At 39.5% G+C, this 20,487-nt stretch overlaps 1 protein-coding gene across 17 annotated transcripts in view; it reads right to left on the reverse strand.

Annotated features, from left to right (window-relative positions):
• Positions 1-6,422: 6,422 nt before the first annotated feature.
• TCF4 (transcription factor 4) overlaps positions 6,423-20,487 on the reverse strand; it is a 646,703-nt gene continuing 632,638 nt past the window's right edge. For 16 of the 17 annotated variants that reach the window (XM_082244114.1, XM_082244117.1, XM_082244108.1 and 13 more), the window contains 3 exons: positions 13,772-14,001; positions 11,100-11,251; positions 6,423-7,668 (listed from right to left, as the gene is read on the reverse strand). In XM_082244114.1, the coding sequence (XP_082100240.1) occupies positions 11,115-11,251; positions 13,772-14,001 (367 nt within the window). In that variant the 3' untranslated portion in view covers positions 6,423-7,668; positions 11,100-11,114. Of the gene's footprint in view, positions 7,675-11,099; positions 11,252-13,771; positions 14,002-20,487 lie in introns of all 17 variants that reach the window. The other variant, XM_082244104.1, reaches the window with a different exon arrangement.

Raw genomic sequence — 20,487 nt, forward strand, 5'->3', positions numbered from 1 at the left:
CCGGAATGCTCCCAAAAGGTTTTTTTTTTCTATCTGGCAGGCCTGGTTAAATACCCCAGGTCTTGCACCACCCCAACTAATTATGGATAGGATTATGCAGGTGTAAGAGATGCCTGGGTGGTTTTTGCAATAGCCATGGGATTTTTTGATGTAATACCTTATGCTTCTATTTTCTGCCTACAGGGGGGTAAGTCGCTTTGTGGGTGAGATGGTGGTGGAGACTAGACTAGACTTTGAAACGTTGGCCATTGGCCACTTGTGAGTTGGAGCGTTACTTTTTTCTTTTATTTCTTTTCGTTGTTTTCACCTTTTGGTTTTCTAAGTGTCATCCATTTGCATTGGGCACCTATGTCCCACTATAGGTAATTAGATTGTGTCGATAATTAGCTTGTCCTTAATCTGCATTATAGGAGACATTTTTGACTGTGTTATGTACATATCGTATACTTTTACTTGAAATGTACACCCCTAGCTCAATTTTGATAGAAACATAGAATGTGTCGGCAGATAAGAACCATTTGGCCCATCTAGTCTGCCCAATATATCTGAATCCTATGAATAGTCCCTGGCCCTATCTTATATGAAGGATAGCCTTATGCCTATCCCATGCATGCTTAAACTCCTTCACTGTATTTGCAGCTACCACTTCTGCAGGAAGGTTATTCCATGCATCCACTACTCTCTCAGTAAAGTAATACTTCCTCATATTACTTTTAAACCTTTGCCCCTCTAATTTAAAACTGTGTCCTCTTGTGGTAGTTTTTCTTCTTTTAAATATGCTCTCCTCCTTTACCGAGTTGATTCCCTTTATGTATTTAAAAGTTTCTATCATATCCCCTCTGTCTCTTCTTTCTTCCAAGCTATACATGTTAAGGTCCTTTAACCTTTCCTGGTAAGTTTTTTCCTGCAATCCATGTACTAGTTTAGTAGCTCTTCTCTGAACTCTCTCTAGAGTATCTATATCCTTCTGGAGATATGGCCTCCAGTACTGCGCACAATACTCCAAGTGAGGTCTCACCAGTGTTCTGTACAGCGGCATAAGCACTTCTCTCTTTCTACTGCTTATACCTCTCCCTATACATCCAAGCATTCTGCTGGCATTTCGTGCTGCTCTATTACATTGTCTTCCCACCTTTAAGTCTTCTGAAATAATTACTCCTAAATCCCTTTCCTCAGATACTGAGGTCAGGACTGTGTCAAATATTCTATATTCTGCCTTTGGGTTTTTACGCCCCAGGTTCATTATCTTGCACTTATCCACATTAAATTTCAGTTGCCAGAGTTCTGGCCATTCTTCTAGTTTTCCTAAATCCTTTTCCATTTGGCGTTGTCTATATGTCTATGTCTATATGCTAATGCACTGTGACTTTGTTCTTGATGTATGCTAATCTGACACGATAATAAAAAATAAAAAATAAAAAAATGATTTACCGCTATTACTAGTAAAAAAACGACAAAATCTTCTTGACATAGGGCATTAAAGTGAAACTGTCATGTTTTTCTAATCAAATAGCATTTTTTTGGGTTAAGATGACTAAAAAAAAAAAAAAAAGTTAAAAAATAACACACACATCAAGCGGTTTATAAAAATGGCACATTTATTGCTACATAACGGTTATGTACATGGCTGCATTGAATAACTACTGTTGAGAGACAGGAAATGGCCTATACTAAGCTGTGCATTTTTTCTTAAAGGAACTCCAGCACACAACCTGTTCGGACACTTCTACAAATCAGAACCACACCAAAAACATGAAAAAGTCGAGGCACTCAGCCACACATTGAGAACAAGGTGTAACTGTAAAATTTTTTTTCATTTACTTTTTTCCCTATTTTATATTTTTTTTATACTTTTTTTTCCACGTGTGTTTGTTTAGTCGCAAACAGAATGTGCGACCAATTAAAAAAAAATATATTAAAAAGTAAAAAAAACAAAAAAAAAAAACAGAAGGAACCACCTTACACTTTCATCTTTTTAACATAAGATGAACAGAACAACTTATAAATAGTAAAATAAGATTTTTGAGTTGATGATTCCAAAATGTACAGAGAAAGTTCAAAATCAGAGAGTTCCGAAGTTGGAAATTTTATCCTGGATTATTCATGGTTGAAAAAAAAAAAAAAATGATCCTGTGAAAAGCCAAATATATATTTTTTTTTATTTTATTTTTATGCATTAGGGAATACTACAGTCTATTTGTATAGCAAAAAGAGCACTAGACAAAAGAAGCTTTATCATAAAAGCCAGGCACTGATACTTGGTGAATCTCAGCTTTTTATCCTTATTATCGTCACTTAATTGCATTACAAGAAATAATGAATAAAAGGCCACAGTTCATATATTTTCACCATTACATATGTCTATAATACTTGAAATGAATATGGACGACCCAGCACTGCACAAAGATGCATCGATTTTTCTAGTCCTTTAAAAGGGAGAAGACGAGCCCTGGTATCCCAATGTTTCGGCATCAGTGTTCCACCTTGGTACGTTATTTTGTTCCAGTTTTGCTTTTGTTTGTGCTTCTTTGTTCTGATGCTTCGTGGAATTCTGTTTGGCCAATACCATGTGGTGCTGATTACACAGATAATATTCTACTTTACTCAGTATGTCAAAATGGAAAAAAAAAAATTTGCACCCCTTTCCGTCCAAAAACAAAAAAGGGAAATGAGATCGGAAGACTGTACCAGAACAAGTTCCATTTGCTGGTTGGATTAACAGTTATATTAATATTAGTGTTCCTTTCCTCTATGCCAAAGACAATTGCAAATTTTTTGAATGGACAGAACGCATTATGTGAAGCTGCTATTTGACCAATGTGGAGGTGGATCATTAACACTGTCTTTTTTAATTGGCAACTGTAGCCTAAAAATATGGGTGGCAGCTATACTGTGGACTTTACTACTCCTAGTAATATTTTTCATCGGACGCAATGTGCATGAAATTGATGTAGCAGGCTATCAGTCTTTGAGGATCTACAACGATCCCGAGGTGACAGGTGTCACTGGTTGATATAGTTAACGTTGCAATTAAAATGTTTCTGTGCGCAATACAGCTGCTATAGTTATTTATAGTTACAGTTAGTATAATTACCTTGTAGTTACTGTCATTTTAAGTAGCATGTGTACCTGAAGCTCAAAATATGTTGGTCAAGTTCAAATGGCAAACAATTTGAAAAAACGTAAGTCATATTTAAAAAGGCCTTGGCTTTTTATTTTTTTGGAAATTGTGTTACTGTGTGTGTATTCAATGCACGACCATTCAGGAACAATATATATAGATTTTTTGTACAACATTACTGCACTGATTTCATGCGTTCAATTTTACGCCCATCACTAAACAGAACAGACAGTAATGCAAAGATTCAAGATTGAAAAAATAATTCTAATAGCATCTGAATTAGAAAATATTCAGCACCGCTTTTTATGTGTTCAGATTGCACGAGCCATTTTTATTTTTTTCTAGAAAACGTACTTTCATGCCATCATTTTCTTATGAGTATCAAGCATTAAAAAGTAAATGCAAAACTGTAAAGAAAAAAAAAACTAGCATACAAAGAAGGTTGACAACCTGTAAGCATATAACACATTTTTTTGGTGATAATTTCTGGTCCAACTTTATGAGGTGTAAAAAAATGTATAATTAAAAATATAACATCTCAGGTGGCTCAGCAAGAAGAAATACTGCCAGACACAGAACAGGTCCTGGGTTCAGATCCAGGGCCTTACAGCCAAACTGGACATACTCCATATTGTCAAAAGTATTGAGACACCTGCCTTTACATGAACTTTAATGGCATCCCATTCTTAGTCCGTAGGGTTCAATATTGAGTTGGCCCACCCTTTGCAGCTATAACAGCTTCAACTCTTCTGGGAAGGCTGTGCACAAGGTTTAGGAGTGTGTCTATGGGAATGGTTGACCATTCTTCCAGAAGTGCAATTGTGAGGTCAGGCGCTGATGTGGGCGAGAAGTCCTGGCTCGCAGTCTCTGCTCTAATTTATCCCAAAGGTGTTCTATTGGGTTGAGATCAGGACATTCAAGTTCCTCCACCCCAAACTCGCTCATCCGTGTCTTTATGGACCTTGCTTTCTACACTGGTCCAAATCCATTGGTGGGGGAGAGATTATGGTGTGGAGTTGTTTTTCAGGGGTTGGGTTGGCCACTTAGTTCCAGTGAAGGGAACTCTTAGGGCGTCAGCATAGCAAGAAATTTGGGCAATTTCATGCTCCAGTCTTTGTGGGAACAGTTTGGGGATGGCCCCTTGCTGTTCTAACATGACTGCGCACCAGTGCACAAAGCAAGGTCCATAAAGACATGGATGAGTGAGTTTGGGGTGGAGGAACTTGACTGGCCTGCACAGAGTCCTGAAGATGGGAGCATGACATTGTTCAAAATTTCTTGCTATGGGGACACCCTATTAGTTCCCTTCACTGGAACTAACCCTGAAAAACAACCCCACACCATAATCCCCCCTCCACCAAATGATTTGGACCAGTGCACAAAGCAAGGTCCATAAAGATGAGCAAGTTTGGGTTGGAGGAACTTGACTGGCCTGCACAGAGTCCTGATCTCAACCCGACAGAACACCTTTGGGATGGATTAGAGTGGAGACTGTGAGCCAGGCCTTCTCATCAAACATCCGTGCCTGACCTCACAAATGCGCTTGAAGAATGGTCAAACATTCCCATAGACACACTCCTAAACCTTGTGGACAGCCTTCTCAGAAGATTTAAAGCTGTTATAGCTGCAAAGATGGGAGGGGGGGGGACTCAATATTGAACCCTACAGACTAAAACTGAGATGCCAATAGAGTTCATGTGTGTGTAAAGGCAAGCGTCAATACTTTTGACAATATAGCGTATATTATAATTAAAAATAGTTTATTCTGTCGTTTTTCTTTTAAATTATTTTGCTGAATTAAAGGGAATGTAGTCTTGGCAATTTTATAGGATTAGCTTGATAGAAATGCTCTTGTCAGTGTGTGTTAATCGTTCTGTGTACTTTATATATATACATATATATATATATATATATATATATAAACATGGGGAAGCCATATTTGCTTTCTACTTAAACAGGATCTGCTTTCCTGCTTTCTGCTTGTGTAGCACTGTTTCTGTTTTACTGCTGTTTTGCACACTGCAGGTTTATTTGTTTACTGACCCGCTGAAAACAATGCACTCCCTGTGTGGCAAATATGTTATCTCAGTCTGAGTAAAGTGTGAGAAATTGCAGGGGAAACAAAGAGCTCCCTCTAGTGGCTAATCTAGTGGCTAATCTACAAATCTCTATATTTATTATATAACAATAAAAATATGGAAGCACAAGCATTTACAAATATGAAAGTCACACCAAAATGACTTTAAAGTAAACACTGCAAAAACTCAGATTATGTGCTCACTAAAAAATACATTATATTTTCCCTTTAAATAAAAGCATGGTCAAGGAGAAAACTGCTGATGTTTGGGCTTTTTAAACTGCATACAGGAATGAAAAATAATTGCTTTACATTTTAAGACCAACCTTAATCCACCTCCACATTTACAAAACAAAAAATGTATAAATTCAAGGACACCATTTTATCATTTTTCCACATTTAACATATTTACAATTTTTCTCATCATACAGGTGAAGGATATGGAAGTGAAAACAAGGGGCAGCTGTCAGTTTTTCTTTTATGATCCTGGAAACAAACACAAAATTCATATTTTCGCAGTTTTTTTTTTTCTTTTAAGGTTTGAGTTCAAAGATTTTTTTTTTCAACCACACAGATTTTTAAAAAAAATCCCAATACAACATATTAAAACACATAATAACAAGAGTCTACATGTAAAAATATAAATTTTACATACACAATTCCAAAATAATAATACGTTTGTCATTTGTTGCATAAAATTTACAAATGCAATTGTCATTTCTGAATGTATATAGCTGGAGGACAGATGGACATCTAGACCGTTTTTTATGGCGTTTTCACAGGGCTAAGTGTCGATAATCCTACCTAAATGATATTTAGTACATGCCAAGTTTGTGTGACTGGAGAAATAACAGAGACTAACTAATGGTAAGGACCGCACATAATGTATACTGCATATCAAAAGAAGTCGTGAAAAGACTTTGCAGTTTGGAACTGGGTCAGTACAAGCAAGCTTTTATTTAGCTGTTTTTTTTTTTTAATTTTTGTTTTTTTTTTTTTGTTTTTTGGGAGGGGGGGGTGGAAAGTGACACCAAGTTGTCAAAAATGAACCCACATTCATACTGGCCCAAGAAAACCTTCGTTGCCACACTCGAGAAAGTGCGAGATGATACTCATCGGGTCGGCTGATCTACTTCTATACAAATTAACAACGCCAATTTTTTTTTTTCGAAAAAAAATGGCAACAATTGGTGCGGTTCTCTCGCCTTATCAAATAATTTCCGACCGCCTTATCCGAAAAAAAAAAAAAAAAGTCTTGTTGCATACCGCTTTAGCTACATATGTAGTTAACACTTATAAATTGGTTAGCTATATCACAGCCACTTAAGTTTTTTTTTTTTTTCTTTTTTCTTTTCTTAATGATGATATAAACATTGAAAGGCACAGTGGTAACATTTTGTAGCATTCTAACCTTGTACCTATGAAAAAATCCCAGAATAGACTCAAATATGCAGCTTTTACATAATGGCAAAAAGTTGAGATGCCACGTTTTAGGCTGCCCAGAAAACTATGTACATGGTGTGACCTAAGACCTGTGCTCCCAAAAGACTGGAATTACAACTCTGTTAACTGAGGAAGCAACTATAGGCTCAGCGTATAATCCTGCATCGCCTCCCTACAGAGTTCACAAGACAAGTCGCAAAGGACAAAAAAAAAAATAAAAAATAAAAAAAAAACATAAAAATAGAAGACACACACACACACAAACCTATATACAGTAAAGTCTCTTTTTTTAAAAAAGTTATTCATCATTATTATTTATACAGAAGCAAAAAACAGTTTTTAAACAAATGAACCAAAAGTTTACCATATGCACTACATTTTCATATATATTTATATATATATATTTATATATTTGTCATAGGTCTATTAGATCCATCTGTTCCTCCTACCCTAAGGAATGGCTAATATCAACGCTTAATTTTTTAATCGGACATTTGCTGGTTTTTTTAAGTGTCTGGGCAGCAATACCTCCCTTGCTTCTGGTCGAGAAAATATAAACACTAGTGGAATTTAACGGCGACAATCTTTTTTTTTTTTTGCCCCCCAGAAGTACACTTTTTTTATTATTGCAAGTATACAATTGTTTTTTTTTTTTAATTAAATATTTTTTTCAGACTTACAAATTTCATTATTATTTTTTTTTTTCCAAAAGAAGTTTAGGCACAAATGCATTGTTCCACGACGTGGAGTAGATTGCCATTCACTGTCCAGGGTGCGTAGCAGCCACCTGCACCATACTGCTTGGGACGTTTTCTAAGATATGTTAGGAGTCCTCCTTCACGTTTGCGCTGATTCTTGTGTTGGGAATGCTCTTGCGTCTGTAATGCATATATCTACTCAGACTTGTCTTATTTTACAAAAAGGGTCAAGGGAGAAATGTTTATCTGGGATTAAGATAATACAGCTGTTAAGGAAGTGGCTTCTTGCCTAAATGAAGAAATGCAAAAAGGGGAAAAAATGGAAAATACTGGACCTGAAAAAAAAAGAACAGAAAAGGAAAAAAAAAATTAGACCGAATGCTTGAATTTACAAGGAAAAAACAGCATGAGTTAAAGCAGAACTAAAATCAAATTTGGAAAAAATTGCTCGCAGGTAATTTTCTTTGGCAGAAAATACTTTGTATGGTGTATGTCTCTTTTCCTATAAACACTTTTTCCTACCCTACTGACCCATTTAGTTAAGGTGGTTGTAAAGTCAGGATAATAAATAACTGCCATCCCCTATGTTTTATCAAGATTTAACCACTTAAGCCCCGGAAGATTTTACCCCCTTCCTGACCAGGGGTTTTTTTGCGATTTTTTACTGCGTGACTTTAACGGACAATTGCGCGGTCGTTCGACGCTGTACCTAAACGAATTTGACGTCCTTTTTTTCCCACAAACAGAGCTTTCTTTTGGTGGTATTTGATCACCTGTGCGATTTTTTGATCATGCGCTATAAACAAAAAAAGAGCGTCAATTTTGCAAAAATAACAATATTTTTCACATTTTTTTATATGAAATTCCCCCCCAAAAAAAGTAAAAATCAAAATTTTTTAACATTTTCGGCCAATTTGTTTTATGCTACCTATGTTTGGTAAAAAAAATTGCAAAAAGCGTATTTTTATTGGTTTGCGCAAAAGTTATCGCGTTTACTAACAAAGGTAAAGATTTTTGTCATTTTTGGTGTTTTTTTTTAACGCGTAATGGCGGCGGTCTGCGATTTTTTTTCGGTACTGCGACATTGTGGCGGACAGATCGGACCCTTGACTGACATTTTTGACACTTTTGGGGGTACCAGTGACATTACTGCAGTAATCAGTGCTATACATATGCACTGTTACTGCAAAAATGACACTGGCAGGGAAGGGGTTAACTTTATTGGACAGGGAGGGGTTAAGTGTGTCCTAGGGGCGTGATTCTAACTGTGCAGGGACATTGCTATTGGTGTAAAAACAAAGATCAACGGTTCTACATAGTAGAACCGTCTGATCTTCATTTTTACACAGGGAGAACTGACAGGCGGCTTGTTTACATAAGCCGCTCCGCCTTTCTCCCTTCACAGGAGCGATCGTAGTGTGACTGGTGGACATAGAGTCCGCCGGTCACACGCACTGACTTGTCTGTGAACGAGCCGCGGCGGCGTGTGCCCGCCCGCAATTGGCTCGCAAGTCAGTGACAGGCGAGTGACGTACCGATACGTCACTCTGCCTGGCTGGGGCTGACCGCCGCAGTATATAGTCGTGCGGCGGTCGGCAACCGGTTAAAGTACTGTGTGTACGTTTTTTTTTTTTTAATTAGAATCCTAAATATCTTCTTTTACAGCACCTCTGTGCTGTCACGTGTCCTCCTCTGCTCACCTTCTCTTATCTAAGGAGAACGGAGGTAGAAGATGAGATACCCAGGGCCTCCTGTAGGGGGCCCGGGCATACAGGGGGGCTCCAACGGCCCCAACAGCACAGGGAATCAGTGCGGTCGGGCTGAGTGGCAATTGCAGAAGGTAGCCCTGTGCAGCTCTCTGCAGAAAGCAGCTGAAACCCAGTCTCTCCCCCTCCTGCCAGCTTTCAGCCGCTGAAGGGAGAGACACAGACACAGGGCATCATTCTTGTAATTGCTTCCCGACACAGATCCCCCTCCTTATTCTACCTGCTTCTGATCCCCCCCTCCCCGTGTGCCCCCCATTCACTTGGCCGCACCCCCCCCCCCCCGAGCGCTGCAGGCTTCCCTGTCCTGTAAAAAAATAACAAATTGTAAAAAAAAATAATAATAATAATAATGATTAAACATTGTAGTAAATAATTAAAAAAACTGTAAAATATAGTTTTTTGTAACTTCAGTAATGCTTCACTGCCTCAGCATGTTTTGATATTATGCTATTGGATGCATTGCTGTTTTGCACTAATATTGTACTGGGTTGGATTTGCCTTTTCCTGAATTAAATAAAATATTTGAAAAATAAAAAAATTGTAAAATAAAATAATTGTAAACACTTTTAACATTTTAATTTTTTATTTTTTATGTAAAAACTACTTAAAAGGGCTAATAATTATTTCAGTGTATTTTTAGTGGAAATATTGTCTTGATATATTTGGAGGGGGGAGGTAGGCTGTACGGGGCCCCATGATTTCTATCAGCAGCCCTGGAGATACCCCTCTGATGTCAGCCGGCCAGCAGAGGAAGGTCACTTGACCGTACAGCGGTGTTGTGCAAATGGTATTTAGGATTAGCACACAGTACTTTAGATCTTGATAAAACAGAGGGAATAGCAGTAAAGCTGGCCATACCCAAGCCGAAATATCGGGCAAAATAGAAAAACAGAAAATCGGGCGTGAGAGTGATGATCGTGCCATCATGTAATGACCAAATCTCGAACGATACTCTTGTGGAGGTACTCTTGTGGAGGGATCTGGGGGTCTAAAAGACCCCAAACCCCTCCTCTGCATTTAAAAGCATTCAAAACTCCAAGTTTGGCTGTTTTGAATATGCTGTAATTTTTTTTAATCTGGCGATAAGTACCCGGAAGTGATGTCATGACATCACTTCCGGGTTTTTACATGGAGATCCGATCAGAGCCGAATGCGGCTTTGATCGGGTCTTCGGCGGCCGTGCAGGTAGGATGCCCGGGGCCTCCCGGTGGGACGGGAGACCCGGGTGAGCCGCAGAAGGCGGCGGGAGGGGGAGGGACCTTGTAATGACAGCCGAGCGGCTTCTTAGCTGCATCGGTTGTCATTACAAGACAGCCAACCGTCAGCTATGGATGGCGGTACCAGGGTGATGCCTCTAGCTACAAGCACTTTCCCGAAATATCGGCAATATCGGTCACCTCCGGAGCCGATTCTGATATATGGGGGAAAGTACGGCCCTCCATATATCAGCTTTGTTGATAATCAGTCGATCACTAGTGTGAACACAAACTTCTTAACTTTATTAAACCACGGAGTTGATTTACTAAAACTGGGGAGTGCAAAATCTGGTGCAGCTCTGCATAGAAAAGTAATCAGCTTCTATTTTTTTTTTTTTTGTCAAAACGTATTTGAACAAGCTGAAGTTAGAAGCTGATTGGCTACCATGCAGGGCTGCACCAGATTTTGCACTCTCAAGTTTTAGTAAATTGACCCCAGTGTTTTGAATTGCTAACTCTGTTCTCATTTGCAAAATTGGCTCTCAATTTCTGTCCAAGCGATGGGGAATAGCGGAGGAAAATCTCCCCATGATACAAAAATCTATAAAAGCTTTACTGTTCTTTACCCTCCCCAATTCAAAAAAAAAAAAATTAAAATAAAACAAACCCACCTCTACTGCTATCTCACAGGAAACAATTGTCTGCAAAACTCAACCCAACCAACTGCATCCCCCCCCCCCCCCATGGTGTCTGCTGCGGGCCACTGTGTTAGATTTAGGTTTAGGAATCTAGGAGAACTTACCTTTTTTTTTTTTACATCTGTCCCAAATGATTTGATGCGTCCCCCATACCCCCATGGGGGCCTGAAAGAGATAGAGGCGAGGGATCTGCTGACACTTTCTCTTCTTCCCTCCTCTTCAAACATGCTGCTTTAGGGTTTAAGTTCCTTTCTACAAAACATAAGGTAGCAAAACATTGCTTACTCTATATGAAAACTATAAAAACATATATAATTTATATACTATATAAAAAGTAACAAATGAAAAGACTTCAGAATTTTTGTTCAAGGAATAAAGACTAATATTTTTCCATTTAAAAAAAGCTAAAGTCTAATGTATGTAGATAATAAATTCCCTTCTAGACACCTGTAAACATCAAAGCACTCTGCCTCAAGTCTTATATGAAAGGATATGTGAAAGAACACATCCCTAGTTCCCTTTAGACATGCATTCTTGATGACCACTGGATGTTGCAGACTTTAGTACTACAATCAGCCGATCAGCTGCTTCACTATACTCTAATAGAAGGTAATCAAGCAACTGATCAGCAGACTGTACAACTAAAGTCTCCATTACTCCAGCACACAGAGGCCAGTAGGCAGTAACATGCATGTTTGAAGGGAAGAGCAATCGTCAGTGACAATACAGATCAATAGGTGAGGAGACTGATGGTTTTAGAAGTTGATCAGATAAGAAATAAAAGTGGGCTCAGAATAGTAACATCGTTACATAGTAGTTGAGGTTGAATAAAGACGTCAGTCCATCCAGTTCAACCTGTACAGGTGTGTGTGTGTGTCAGTGGCCTGATCATTTCCCATAACCATGAATGTTGTGATCTGTGAGACGCATGTCCAAGAGTCTTAGCCATTCTTCCCGCAGCTTCCACCAATTGTGGAAGAGAGTTCCACATTCTCACCGCCCTTACAGTGAAGAACCCCTTACGCAGCTTAAGGTTAAACCGCCTCTCCTCTAATCTCATTGTGTGACCAAGTATCCTCTTGCACTCCTTGAGACTAAATTGTTTTCTACCTATGCTGGGATCGCCATTGAGGTATTTGTAAATCACTATCATGTCCCCTCTCAGGTGTCTCCTCTCCAAGAAGAATAAATGAAGCGCTTGAAATCGCTCCTCGTAATTAAGGTCCTCCAATCCCCTAATTTGTTTAGTTGCCCTTCTTGGACTCTCTCCAGTTCCAGTACATCTCTTCTGAGGACTGATGACCAGAACTGGACAGAATACTCCAGGCGTGGCCCGACCAGGGTTTTATAAAGTGGTAGTTGCTGACAGTCCTTCAAAGGGCTGTTTGATGGAGAAGTTTCATGAAAATTGTGACGCAGGAGAAGACACACTACAAATGTGGAAAATACGGTAAGGCTGTAATTTGGCTTTACCTTTGATTTTATATTTTTAAAACAGATGGATACAGATGGAATGGATGGATACAGAGGAATATAAACTTTTATGAAAATACTTGGATATTGGTGAGTTATGTATGTACGGGCCCAATACAGAGGTGAATGATTTTTGCTCACGCACTTGTTGGTTCTAGTTTAGCTTAAAAGGACCAACATAAGCTATGCCAGGTGGCATATCAAACTTGCGCTTCTTTCTGCTCATTTTCCAAAATGTCAACTATTTTGCTTATCTTGGTTGTATGTGACAAGTACACTTTAATTTTAGTGGTGCCTCACTGCTGTAACAAAAGCTGACAAAATATGGCATGCTTCACAGAAGTGTAGTTCCACTGGCAAAAGCAAGTCGCCAGTTACAAAAGTAGTCAGACTGTACACTTTTCTTAAAGTATAACTAAAGGCAAAACTTTTTTTTTAGTTTTGAGTAGAATGGAGAGGGATTAGAACCCCTGTCAAGTTTTTATTGCTGTCTGTGCCTCCATTAAGTACATTTAGACCCCTTTCACACTGAGGCGCTAAAAAATCTCCTGAAAAGCTCATGAAAACCTATTCTCATTAAAATTAATTAATGCTTTCACGGTGGGGCAGTGAAAAAAATACCGCAAGCAGCGTCTTTGAAACATGTTTGGAGTGCTAAAAAAAAGCACCTCAGAAACGCCACTCTCCATTGAAATGAATGGCAAGTGCATGAAAAGCTCTTCAAAAGCGCCCGAAAAGTGCCTGAAAATTGCCTAGTTTTTTACTGGCAATTTAAAAGCACCTCAGTGTGAAAGGGCTCTTACCCTCTTTATTTGTCCTGTTTACCATTATCATTGAAAGTGAAAGTAAAAGAAAATATCACATTTTGGGTTGTCCTCACAAAAGTAATAGAAAGGAAATCTTCCAATGAGGACACTAATTCTGGTGACCTGGGAGTTCCCAAGGAATTCCCTTAATTTGCAGAGATTACTTCTCACTTCCTGTTTGACTATGGGACAGGAAGTGAAGGGAAATCTCTGCAATGGAACACAGATGGCGAAAAAAAATCTGATAGGGGTCATAACCCTCCCTTATTCTATCCAAAATGAAAAAATATATATATATTGCCTGCTTACTACTTGCATCTAAATGCCAAATCTACACCGGGGTGCCTTATTTTTATTGTTTTTACAGCAGCCCTGAAGTCAGTTGTTGTAGGGAAAAATGTGGGCAGGCTCTGTGTATTGTGATATGTTTAGCTCTGTATATCAAATATGCAAGTTTGGTAAAGCAATTATTGTGGTCATCATAATCCCTCACCTCTGACTTGCTGTTCCAAGCTAAGGATGACAGCCACAGCCTGATGCAGTATCAGAAGCTTGGTCTGGGGTTTGTCGCTTTTTAAGTGAAGTTGCACCATCCTCCCCAGTTCCTTGAAAGCTTCATTGATGTCGCGGACGCGGAGACGCTCACGAGCGTTATTGGCCATCCTTCTTTCTTTCTCCCGCTCCGCCTTCTGCTCAGGGGTCAGATCCTCATCGTCGTTATTGCTGAGAAATAATAGAGATGTTTAAATAAAAACTCTGAGCAAAAAAAAAAAAAAAAATCAGCACATTATAAAACAAACATACATTAAAGAAGAATTTAATTCTACTAAAAAACCTTCCAGTAGCAGAGATCTTTAAAGTTGAACTTTCTCATGCAGTGGGGGTGTGTCCGCACTGCACAGATCAACTGCTCGATTTTGTCTGATTGGAGATATACTTACTGAATCCTGTGGCTCCTGCACCTCCCCCTGTGGTCTAGCACAGTGGTCACCAACCAGTGGACCACTGATGGTCCACGAGAAAATTTGGTGTTTCTGCCACAAATTAACATTGTAGTGGGTGTATACCGTCCAATGTTGTTTCCAGTGTTGTTCTTAATAAGAGCTGATACCCAATGCCTCCACTGTAGCTCCAACTCTTGTGAAGGGAAGGCACCGGGAGCAGTGTAGAGAGTGTAGAGAGAGGAAGGTGAAGAAGGAGGGGATTTCCTCAGCCGGCACTGATCACAGACTGTGGGAGAAAGCAAGGAGCCCAAGCACATGGCAGGAAAAAGGGGGTGGGGGGCAGAGATCTGGAGCATTGTGTGTATAAGGCAGCAATGTGATCCAGGGGGAGGGAGGCAGATAGCCAGTGCATTGTGTGTATAAGGCATGTAAAATTCATGTTAGTGGCCCATGGGATTCAAAAATTGTGAGTTTATTGGTCCATAAGGTCCAAATGGTTGGTGGCCACTGGTCTAGCGGTCTTGTGCAGTCGACCTGCTCTGGACGAGAGGACGTCAGGAACAATTCAATGTGGGATCGTGGGGGAGCACCATTTGCAGGAAGGGTAAGTATAAGCGTTCTCTAATCTCCTAGATAAGAACAAGCAGTTGACCCGTGCAGTGCAGACACTGCATGGGAAAACTTTTTTTTTTTGCCTGAAATTGGGCTTTAACTATTTTATTAAGTTTCTGATTGAGTAAGGGCTGCTAATATGCAAATGAATGATTCCTTAAATCAGGCACCCAGAAGAATCTGGGGTCTCCGTCAACCCTGCACCTCAGGCTGACATTTCTTTGTCATAACTGACACAGGAAGCACAATACAGAAACGTCCATGTTGGTCCATAAACAGTAAATGCTGATATACAATAACGTCTTATCTCTTCCTTGTCGGATTGGGGTGGTGGTTGTTTTTTTAGCTGGTGTGAAGGCCCAGAGTGGAGTTTGAAGTGTCTACAACATTGGCAGATGTGGTATGTGTCTTATGGTTTGAGTTCACCTAAATATGGGGCATTGTACTGTTTTGATAATTGTATATTCCAATTATGTGCTTGTTGTGCAGTATCCTTGTGTAGTATGTCTCCTGAAGATGGAATGAGCGAAACATGTTGAAACCACTACCTATAATAGCTTTAGTTCACACATGTGAGGATACCTCTTCAGAACGGAAACAGTACTATTGTTGTGATCATTTTTTTCACTATTTTAAACAATGCTTTATGTGTTCTTATTGTTAATGAAGTATATTATTTTATATTTGTTGTGAAACTTATGTTCTCTTTTTGGCACCTTAAAAGTCCCATTTTTTCTAAACTATGTAGTGCCTGTTGGTCCTCCCTCTGCCTATTATACTCACGATCTACAATGAGGATTACGTTTTTTCTGAACTTGTACATGGGTTAAATCATGTGTTGAAACCGCTTGTTGACTGTGATATGCCTTACATGTAGTGCCCAGTGCAGTGAGAATTTAGGTGTGGGCACCAGTGGGTGTTCCTAGTTCTCAGACCTCCACTCCAAAACCTCCAACTGACAAATGAATCAGAGAGTTATAACCTTAACCCGAAGTGATGCTAAATTTGGGCTTGCATTTTGTGCTAAGGGATAAAAGCAAAATAGGGCTTAGCAAACTTCTTAATGGTATGGTTGTATCAAATACTTGCATGGTGTAGCTGATTTGATACTTGCAAAGCACTGTCTTTGTGAATGGCAGGTGGAGTGGGAGGAGACACAACAACAGAGCAGTTATTTGTAACACAAGCCTCGCTTGTCTGGCGGTTGTCTGGAAGTAGAGTGGGAGGGCAGAAACAAGCTTTCAGGAGACTAAGAACATAATAAAAGCCCTTTAGAGGAAAAGGGACTAAGTAGAATGGTGCCAAAATGAGGCTTCAATGGGTAACCAATTTTGTTAAAAACAATAAAGAAAAAATTGATGTGTATATTTAATTGCTACACATGCATTCTGTAGATTAGTTGAAGACCTTCTCACTCAGCACTTGGGAAGCAGAAAGTGTGTGGAATCCATGAATTCCTATATGAACAGCATTAGTTGTCCCAAATCCTTGCATTTAGCTGACCAGTGGAGGATTGCAATTTTTGTCATTGCAGAAGTGGAGTTGCACTTTAAAAGATCAGTGCACCCAAAACTGATACTTGAGTTTTGAGTGGCAAGATTGGCTGTGCACACTGGCCATGACCAATATAAGGGGGTTCTCACAAGAAAATATACTGGCAAAAGTCTTGTGCTTTAAAGAATCAGGGCATGGGGAATTCACCTACAGACCTGGCATTGCGCAGAAGAACTTTTTCATTATGGAGAGGGGGGTGTTATCTGATAGAGATGTGCCTGAAGCTTGTCTTCAGACTACTCTAATGTGTGGGTAGCTTTTACGTTTTCCTATTGGTACTATATACTCAAAGGTTTTGGGGGCATCCATATTTGCTCTGCACATATGGCAGGCTTTGATCCGCTGATGAAGTCCCGCCTTTGTGGACGGAACGCGTATGGAGGGAGGAGGAGTCGATGAAGTCACCCGCAGCCATCCATCTTGGAGTGTACACTGATTGTCCTCACCTTATTATCCCGCGCACTAGGTACAGTGCTGCTTCTGGTAATTGTATTTATATACTCTTAGAATAAAGTGCTCTTATTACAATACACCCTATGTGCTGCATTTTATCTTTTCTGTAATGACAAATCGGGTTGTCTGGACTGAGGAATCTGTGTATGAGCGTGTCCCTGCTGTGAACACCTTTGCATCCCTTTCCCAGCATTAAGCTTATTTGACCTGTCTGGTAACACAGGGGTTAAATCTGGAGGTGAGGAGCTAGTGTGGCTGGTGGAGGATTCCCACTGTGAAGCACATCTTGTGTATTTTGATGTCCGCATGAACACCCTTATCACCTTAGGACTTTGACTTTACTTATGCTTGTGGTTTCACTCATTTGTATTGCCTTAACAGATTATTCAAGCGCTGCACGGTGATTTTATTTATTTTAGTCTGGGATTTGATATTTTGGCCCTCAGTGTTTAGCCGCTTTCCATTTATTTTGTCTTGAGTGGTGCGCTGATTTGACTTTATTTTTACTAGGCTTTGCACAGCGACTGCAATTTACCAGCCGTTCAGCAGGGATGTTGATTTCAATGCCTGAAAATCAAAGGGAGAATCTTCCAATCTGCATATTAGCTACAATCATGGAAACATGGTGCGGTAAGTATTAAATCTGTAAAAGTCACATCAAACCTTTCCTCCAAGTAAACTTTAAAATAACTAAAGTACACTTGATTAAAATACATTATAAATCATTTAGAAGCAAGAACGAAAATGCTGATCCTATTTTAGGATTTGGTTCAAATCTCTTAAGGCCTCATGCACACAGTAATGCTCCAAATATGCTTGATTTTTTTCTGCCAGAAAGAAGGCCTCTAATGTTGCTTATGTATGTGCGTAAATGCATTCTACTGGCCAGACTATTAATGTATTCTGGCTATAGGAAACATGTACGCACATTTAGACCTGTTTACGTGCATAAAAAAATGTTGATAACCTGCGCTCAGATCACGGGTCTGGAATATTTTTTATGCCCATGAATGCTGCACACAAATACACGCATAAACGCCTGCATGTGCATGGCCAAATTCAATAACCTGATGCTGCATTCATGTGCATAAAAAGAAAATGCTGGACACCCCTAGCAGTGGAATTTTTTACACCTGTGTGCATGGGGCCTTGTACAGCAAAATAAGTCAACAATCATTACAATACAAATAACATTTAACATTGAGATAATGTTCTATCCTGAAAAATAATTATTTACCTTCCTACACTCACCTTGATTATGGAGAAGTACCCCACAAGGGTCAATGGGGTTGATTTACTAAAGGCAAATCTACTCTGCACTACAAGTGCACTTGGAAGTTCAGTCGCTGTAGATCTAAGGAGAAGATCTGAAATGAGGGGAAGCTCTGCTGATTTCATCCAATCATGTGCAAGCAAAAATGCGTTTTTTTATTTTCCTTGTATGTCCCCCTCAGATCTACAGAGACTACACTTCCACGTGCACTTGTAGTGCACACGTAGTGCACAGTGAATTTGCCTTTAGTAAATAAACCCCAAAGTGTTTACTTCTGTAAACGTTTATGAAAAAAAGATTTCTTGAAATTCAGAAATGTTGAATTTGGGTTAATTGAAAAACTCCTTAAAGGAACAGTAATCTGGTTTAGTATGTTAGGTATGCAAAGCCTAAAGTGTTTTCTTCATTTTGGATAGCCCTGTCAGGTGTTTGTTACTGTCTGTGTCCCCGCTGGGGTGATTTACTCTCAATCTTTTGGTCTAGATGGCCTTCATGAAACCGAGACAGAAAGTGATGGGAAATCCAATATTTTAACCCACTTTGACTACTTTACATAATTCTCTCTGTCCCCTAAAGGCAAGTGCTCCTGACTCTGTGTTTTAAATAAAAAATGCCGCCTTTACTGTCTTTCAGAGCGATTTCCAGCGATCACGTGACTGGCCGCCTCTCTCCTCTTCCCATCTGACAGATGCAGCGGGCGGGGCCGAGATTCCCTTGCAGACGTCAGGCAGGGCGAGAGGAGGAGAGGAGAAAGCCGGCAGGTCACGTGATCACCGGGAGCCACTTTGAAATACGGTAACAGCGGCATTTTTTTAATAAAACACAGAGACAGGAGCACTTGTTATCAGGGAACATAAAGGATTATATAGGACAAGAAAAGTTTTAATAGCAGCAGGAGGGGAGGGGGGCGGCTCTGACACAGGAGCAGACAGGCAGGGAGGGGGGGGGGGAAGAGGATAGAGAGCTGCGGATGATGGTAACACATAAACTGACCACGGTGTCAGGGTTTAGCAGCCATGATAAACCATGGTCAGTTTACAGGGGGGAGGGTAGAAACTGGCAGGATAAGCCAGGTATTTCAGATGATACAGGGTTCATATAACACAGCACAAGCACTAAGCTGTATAACATGCTTTATTATATTGTATTATAGGATTACATGTAACCCTAAATGTTACCCCCATCATTTCATATTCCTAAAAATAAATTATATATGGGACGGCCTGATTACTTTTGCACTAAAACAAATATTGCTGTGCTGTTCATATATATATATATATATATATATATATATATATATATATATATATATATATATGAAAAAATGTTTAAAATTATAAACCTAGAACAAAAAAAATGACTCTAAAACATTGTACTTTTCCATAAAAAGTGAGACCACATAAAAAATAAATCTCAGTTTTTAGTGAAAGTGGCAGTCCAGTAGCAGTGGCAATTACACATAAATGGAACAGCATAGGTGTACGCACAGGGTATGCCGTGTGTGCCTTGCCACACTCTAATCACCCTGTGCAGTGCTGATTTCTACTGCTTCCTCGTGCCTCCTGTCTTCCTCCTGCAGTGCTGCCAACTTCCCTCCTCTCCTCTCCTGCCGGATGCAGCAGGGGATGTTTCAGGATGGAGAGACGGGAAAAGGCGCTGGTAAATATTGTATTTACCAGCCCCTTTCTTTTTTAAATGAACAATTTGAATGATCTGTACCGGTCGCTCCTGTGTTTATTCTTAACTGAAGTGTAATAAACTATGCTTCAGTTTGTAATTGAACAGGAAGCCGCTCAGCAAAGAGCACTTCCCATTAGTTCACTGTCCAGTGAAGCTAAGGTTGCAGAGAAAGGGACTGGGAAAGCTCTGCCCTCAGTCCCATTCTCTGTCTTAAAAGTGAGACATCGGTCTGTTTAGACCTTTGATATTTCACCAAAACCCCCAAAGGGCTCCTAAAAAAAAATTGTAAAAAAGTAATAAAAAATAATATTGTAAAAAATAATGAAAATAAAAACTACTAACACCAATCTCTGCTCTATTGACACCATCCACTGCTCTGCTGATATACATGTGTGCTTGTGCTCTGAGGTGCACACCCTAATGCAATAGGCTGCGCACACCAATAAACACTATCAAGGCTGAAAACTGATGTACTGTTTATGTATGTCCATACAACATTCAGGGAAAAAAAACATCACTCAATAGTTATAGAACTATTGCCAACTATAACTTAGTTTTAAGTTACCAAGTTTACTGTTCCTTTACATCAGCAAACACTTACTGAAGAGTTTGTTTTGTTATAATGGGGATGGAGAGGACAACACATGACATGGACGTCACTCACTACTATTCCATGGTGTGATTATTTGAGAA

Source organism: Pelophylax lessonae (genome assembly GCF_965119305.1).
Source record: "Pelophylax lessonae genome assembly, chromosome: 1".
Classification (NCBI taxonomy): Eukaryota; Metazoa; Chordata; class Amphibia; order Anura; family Ranidae; genus Pelophylax; species Pelophylax lessonae.